This window comes from Manihot esculenta, chromosome 7, assembly GCF_001659605.2.
Source record: "Manihot esculenta cultivar AM560-2 chromosome 7, M.esculenta_v8, whole genome shotgun sequence".
Classification (NCBI taxonomy): domain Eukaryota; kingdom Viridiplantae; phylum Streptophyta; class Magnoliopsida; order Malpighiales; family Euphorbiaceae; genus Manihot; species Manihot esculenta.
In genome coordinates, this window is record NC_035167.2 from 2,656,141 (window position 1) to 2,662,646 (window position 6,506).

A 6,506-nucleotide genomic window follows, 5' to 3' on the forward strand; every position below is an offset into this window, starting at 1 on the left:
TGGGTTGGAAAATTGGAAGTCCTCTCCATATAAAGTCAATGCTAAACCTAATAATTAATCAGAATAAGAATATCCACATATTCTCATTTATAATAATATTAATAATGGTTGAATTTTACCGTCGGGTGAGCCGTATTCGGTTCAAATCAAAAAAATTGATTGAATCGAATTGATTTAAAATTTTGGTTTGGTTTTTTATATATTTCGATTCGGTTTGGTTTTTAATTTTAAAAATTTTAGTTATTTCGATTCGGTTCTGTTTTGATTAGAAAAAAACCAAACCGAACCGATTAGTGATAATAATATATTTTTTTAATAATATAGAGAAATTAAATCATATGAAAATTAAAATATTTTAATTAAAATTTAAAATATTAAAAATAAAGTGTAAAAATAAAAAATTATTAAAAATCAAAATCGATCAAACCGAACCGAATCGAACTGAATTAGACTAGTTCGGTTCGATTCGGTTTCTGACCAAAATCGGTTCGGTTCAGTTTTCATAAATACTAAAATTTCGATTTTCGATTTTTTCAGTTCGGTTTTGAATCGAACCTATCGAATGCTCACCCCTACCGTCGCTTTTGAAAAGGGGTAACGTGCATTATATGAGTTGTAGATAATTCTCCATTTTAAATTAATTTTCAGGTGAATTAAATCTGATCTAAATTTAATATAGTATTAGTCTCTCATCCTACATTGGGTCTCTCATAAATATGTCACGCACCAGTAAAAATTATGGACGTAAAGAGATGTACCACGTGTCGATTGTGGAAAGAGTGCGTTTCCTTGTGAGGGAAAATATGCCCCCTTATATGTGTGAGTTAGAGTTAGGGTTGACCCAAATTTAATAATAATAATAATAATAATAATTCATTACTTAATATTACATATATGAAATTATTTAATTTATTCATTTGCATTTGAAATAAAATTCTAATTAATTAAAAATTATATTATTAATATTCCCAAAACAAACTTTTAAATTTAATTTTATTCAACCACTCTAAAATCTTTGGACTTCAATTTATTGCCTACATAAATAAATTTGAGATCAAATAGTTCTTAATTATAAAATCTGTAAAACTCTAACCGAGAATAAAATATAATCTCACTCGTATAATGAACCATACCCGTAGATTTTTAAAAATTATATTTTCTATATTTTAAAATTTGAGAAATTTAAATTTAAATTGAAAAGTTTAATTTCTGTTTTAAGCCTTTGATTTGATTTTAAGCGTTTTTATTTGAATAAATAATTATATTTAATGTGTATTTATATACTAAAAGTAGGGTGAGTATTCAGTCGGTTCGGTTTAAAATCGAACCGAATAAATCGAAAATCAAAATTTTAATATTTATAAAAATTAAACTGAATCAATTTTGATTAAAAATCAAATCGAACAGAACCAATATGATTCAGTTCGATTCTATTCGGTTTGATTGATTTAAATTTTTAATAATTTTTTTTATTTTTTATATTTTATTTTCAGTATTTTAAAATTTAATTAGAATATTTTAATCTAATCTCTTTATATTAATTGAAAATAATATATTATTATCGCTAATTGGTTCAGTTCAGTTTTTTTGATTTTTTTTATTAAAATCCAATCAAAATAATTAAAATTTTTAAAATTAAAAACTGAACTGAACCGAATCGAAATAAATAAAAAAGTGAATCGAATTTTTAAATTAATTTAATTTGATTTGATTGGTTTGAATTTTTAATAAATTTTTTATTTTTTACACTTTATTTTTAGTATTTTAAAAATTAATTGAAATATTTTAACCTAACATATATTATTACCATTAATTGGTTCAGATTGATTTTTTAAATTATTTTTATTAAATCAAACTTAATCGAAATAATAGAAATTTTTGAAATTAAAAATTAAAATAAATATAAAAGTGAATTAAATTTTTAAATTAATTTAGTTCGATAAATTTTTTTATTTAAATCGAAAACTGTTGGTCAGGAGGAGACGGAAAAAAAATAATGGAGAAAATGAGTGAGAAAATAATAAAAATGGGTTAAATGAAATAGTTTGGGCTTCTCTGAAAATAGGTTTTGGGCTCATAAAAAGATGTTTATTTACAAAATAAAAAATTATAAAAATAAAATCAAAACCCATTAATTTCCAAAGCCCAGCTTAATTTTGATTATTGGACTGGACTAAAGAGTGCAATGGGTTAGTCTTCTCCATGCCCAATCGGCGCCGCGCAGAAAACCCTAACCCTAATCCCAAATCACCCATTCAACGGACTATAATATGCACCAGACGCTCATCGCAGCCGCTGAATCTCGTCTGTGAACAATATAAAAGGACTGGTTAAAGTTTTCTAGTTTCTTCACTGTATAACTGCTGCTTTTGTAGTGATACTCTCGTCTTTTATACTGTAGAGGTACTATTGTCCCATTCTGTAATCAAAATGCATTTGACTATTCAATTTCTAGCTGATTGAATCTACATGGGCTGATTTGATTTGCGGTTTTTGATTCAGTGATTGATTAGACTAGATCTGTACAGGTCTCATTAAGGAATTTGATTTTGTTTGTTTTGCAATCCTGTTACTTTGGAGATGTTTTTATGATGCCTTTGCCATGGTAAACATTTGATATTTCGCTTTGCCTGGTGGTGATATTGAAATGTCTTCCCTTTGTAAGATAATTGATGAATAATCAAGGCTGGAGTCTCGGAAACTGCTCTTTTTGCCAGTATCCTGAAATGGGTATTTGTTAAGCAATACATTGAGCTTCGAGATTTGGCATAATTGTTTTGCCATAGGCCTTTGGTTGGGGAGCATTTCATTTTTATTTACTGAGGTTTAGTGTTGATATAAAATGTTTAAAGGTCAAGGGCCGATATTATTCTTTTTTAAATTAATCCTCCGTCTTTGGCAATGAAAAGATATTAAGATATGGTTTCTTAACATTTTGATGATACTTCATATATATTTTTTAGGTAGTTTAAAAGTTGAAACACCTGTGTGTCGTTTGAGTATCTCATTCAGGTTTGCTTAATTTGAATGGAAGCTCATCATATTATAAACTAATTAATTTCAAAATTTTGAAATTGGCCATTCTTTTTGAGAATTTTAATCATTTTTATTGAATTCAATCTCTAGAAAATTTTATTTCAGTTGTGAACTTTGTCTGTAATAATACCTGTTTTAATTCATTTGGTTTAGATTGCTTTATTTGGTTTTATATACACACATTAATTGATAAACAATTGTGTTTGACTTTAACCGACTTTCATTAGAAAAATATATTGCTCTTGGTTATGATTTTCCTTTCAAATTTGAACTTTATGGTTGTTGCAGTGCTACCTTGAGGCCAAATTATGTCTCATCGCAAGTTTGAACACCCCCGACATGGCTCTTTGGGATTTCTCCCAAGAAAGAGAGCGTCCAGACACAGAGGAAAAGGTTTTTGATGTTTGTTTTGATCTCATTATTGCTGAAGTTGTTCATAATTCATTGTATATCTATTGTTTTGAGTCTGGTTGATAATCTTGCTTTTTAGATGCTTAGTTATGACTAGAAGCTTCTATACTCTTGGTACGTCTTTGTGATATGGATTCCTTTATTATTTATTTATTTTTGCATTGTTTTTTCTTATGAAAAATTGCTGTTGTCTAAAGTCGTTTTTCTTTAGTTCCGATCATATTGTAGTTTTTCTTTAGTATTAGTTAGGTGCTTGATGTGTTTCTCGTCTTTGACAGATCTAAAAGTATGATCTTTTGGAGGAGAAATTCAATTTACATTTTATTCAATCTCAATGCACGCTCAGGATTTTTATGTTTCAATATAACTCAGTGTTGCAGAGCTTTATGTTAATGGCCTAGCCTTTGTTTGTCATCCAAATTGAATTTTGCATACAGCCAACCAGTTGACATAGCTTTTAATGCAAGACTTTTTAATTTGGTGTTTGCATTTACTACAAATCTGTTGTATATGTTTCCATGAGTCTTGTACATGTACAGTTTTTGCATTTTTCTATTCACGGGCCTTGAAATTCACATATTTTAATATTTGTTGTTTTCTGAGGTGTTGGTTTCTTCACTTTCTTCTGTGATGTTTACTGTGGAGGTATTTTACTCTCTTTTATGATGTTTACAGTGAAGGCATTTTCCAAAGATGATCCAACAAAGCCTTGCACATTAACTGCTTTTTTGGGTTACAAAGCGGGGATGACTCATATTGTCAGAGAAGTTGAAAAGCCAGGGTCAAGTGAGTCTCCTTTGTTCCCACACTGGTTTTTTTTTTTCTTTTTTTTTTTTTATTGATAAATGCTACTATACTTTTCTCAGTATGTTAACTTAGTGGGATGTCTTTCAGCACGTAATTGCAACTATACTTGTCTAAATGTTATGATGTCTCTCTGGGGCAAATTTTGGTGTCATTCTCTGTTTGATTTGTATTCTAAATACAGTGCTAACTTTTATTCTTTGTTCTTTGTGCTTGTTTCTGAAATTTTTGTACCCTCTGACTTTCAGAACTCAACAAGAAAGAAACGTGTGAAGCTGTTACTATCATTGAAACACCTCCTATGGTGGTGGTTGGGGTTGTGGGTTATATGAAAACACCCCGTGGTCTCCGTTCACTGAACACTGTCTGGGCCCAGCATTTGAGTGAGGATGTGAGGAGGAGATTCTACAAGAACTGGTGCAAGTCCAAGAAGAAGGCATTCTCCAAGTATTCTAAGAAGTTTGAATCTGAAGATGGGAAGAAAGATATTCAATCTCAATTGGAGAAAATGAAGAAGCATTGTTCTGTCATTCGTGTCTTGGCACACACACAAGTATTCTCCTTGTCAATCCTTTCTTTTTAAGTTGCAATGCTTTTCATGATTGAGTTGGTAGGCACTAGTCTTGAGAAACTGAATTCAAAGCTGACTCTAAATCTGATGGTTTAACTTCTACAGATCAGGAAGATGAAAGGTTTGAAGCAAAAGAAAGCCCATTTGATGGAGATTCAGGTAAATGGCGGTGATGTTGCTAAGAAGGTCGACTTCGCCTACAGTTTCTTCGAGAAGCATATACCTGTTGATGCGGTCTTTCAAAAGGATGAGATGATTGACATAATTGGTGTGACCAAGGGGAAGGGCTCCGAAGGTGTGGTTACCCGTTGGGGTGTCACCCGTCTTCCCCGCAAGACCCACCGTGGTCTACGTAAGGTTGCATGTATTGGTGCTTGGCATCCAGCTAGGGTGTCATTTACTGTTGCTAGGGCTGGGCAGAATGGTTACCATCACCGTACCGAGATGAATAAGAAAATCTATAAGCTTGGGAATACTGGCCAAGAGTCTCACACTGCAATTACAGAATATGACAGGTTAGCACTGGTCCATGTTCCCTCCTATAGTCCTGTATTTAATATTATGCTTCTTGATATTATTCAAGCAAATTCATAAAGATTTTGGTAATGCTGGTAATTTTTCCCCTTCCAAAATTTGCTGATATTTATCATAAATAACACGACCGCAAAGGATATCACACCAATGGGAGGATTCCCCCACTATGGAGTGGTGAAGGAAGATTACTTGATGATAAAAGGATGCTGTGTGGGACTGAAGAAGCGGGTCGTGACCCTGAGACGATCCCTATTGAATCAGACATCTCGGGTTGCTTTGGAGGAGATTAAGCTCAAGTTTATTGATACTTCCTCCAAGTTTGGCCATGGAAGATTCCAGACAACCCAGGAGAAGGCAAAGTTCTATGGGCGGGTAAAGGCTTGATTTAGTAGCAGAGGAGGGATTTTAAAATAAACTTCATAATTTTTTCTTCTCCTAGAGTTTGAAATTTTGAGTTTCATAATTCTGTTGGTTTGGTGGCCAGAAGTTGGTTGCTTCAAAAAATACTTTAATATAGTTTCTAATGATTAAATTTTTTAAATATTTTATACGTTAAAAAATGTGAAAAATATTTTTTATAAAATAAACTGACACTAAATCTATCTATTAAATTTTAAATTATTTTAATTTAATATAATTTCTATTATTTAAATACTTAGATTGAGAGAATTTTTTTTATTTAAACTATAGGAAAGGATTAAAAAATAAGTAGAAGAAAAATATAAAAACTAACTAATGTATTTTTTTTTCTAAAAGAATTAATATATTTTTTAAATAGAATGATTTAATAATTAATCTTCGACAAAATTAAATTTTAAATAAATAGAACAGCAACATAGAAACTAAGTAAGAATAAAACCACTAAATAATTAATTTTATTAAATATAAAAATTAAATAATAATTTTTTCTTTTACCACATGATTAATATGATTTGAAATTTTGAGAGATTATATAAAAATATACACGTAAATTTTATTTTTTATATAAAATATTCATTTTAGAAATCGCTTCACAACTGCTAGCCTGATATAATTTAATATCTAAAAACATATTACTCATCTGAAAGATTTAAATTTGAATCTCATATATATGGTTTTTATAATATGAAAGAAATTTACTAATTAATTTTTTATTTTAAAAAATAATTAA

At 29.8% G+C, this 6,506-nt stretch overlaps 1 protein-coding gene across 2 annotated transcripts; it reads left to right on the forward strand.

Moving 5' to 3' along the window:
* The first annotated feature begins 2,209 nt into the window (after positions 1-2,209).
* LOC110618634 (60S ribosomal protein L3-2) lies at positions 2,210-5,830 on the forward strand. Of its 2 annotated transcripts, none has more exons than XM_021761808.2 (6): positions 2,210-2,403; positions 3,325-3,429; positions 4,123-4,233; positions 4,500-4,804; positions 4,928-5,347; positions 5,492-5,830. In XM_021761808.2, the coding sequence occupies exons 2-6, from the start codon at positions 3,345-3,347 to the stop codon at positions 5,738-5,740; spliced, it is 1,170 nt and encodes a 389-aa protein (XP_021617500.1). In that variant the 5' UTR covers positions 2,210-2,403; positions 3,325-3,344; the 3' UTR covers positions 5,741-5,830. The 2 variants fall into 2 exon arrangements, with proteins under 2 accessions (XP_021617500.1, XP_021617499.1); XM_021761807.2 differs by having other exon boundaries at positions 2,215-2,403; positions 4,928-5,337; positions 5,492-5,672.
* Positions 5,831-6,506: the final 676 nt, after the last annotated feature.

What these genes read in the sequence shown, in the direction of transcription:
- LOC110618634 (XM_021761808.2), top strand. Translation starts at nt 3,345, where the DNA reads ATGTCTCATCGCAAGTTTGAACACCCCCGACATGGCTCTTTGGGATTT. An exon ending in AGTTGAAAAGCCAGGGTCAA is followed by an intron (nt 4,234 to 4,499) that starts GTGAGTCTCCTT and finishes TCTGACTTTCAG; the next exon opens with AACTCAACAAGAAAGAAACG. An exon ending in GTGTCTTGGCACACACACAA is followed by an intron (nt 4,805 to 4,927) that starts GTATTCTCCTTG and finishes TAACTTCTACAG; the next exon opens with ATCAGGAAGATGAAAGGTTT.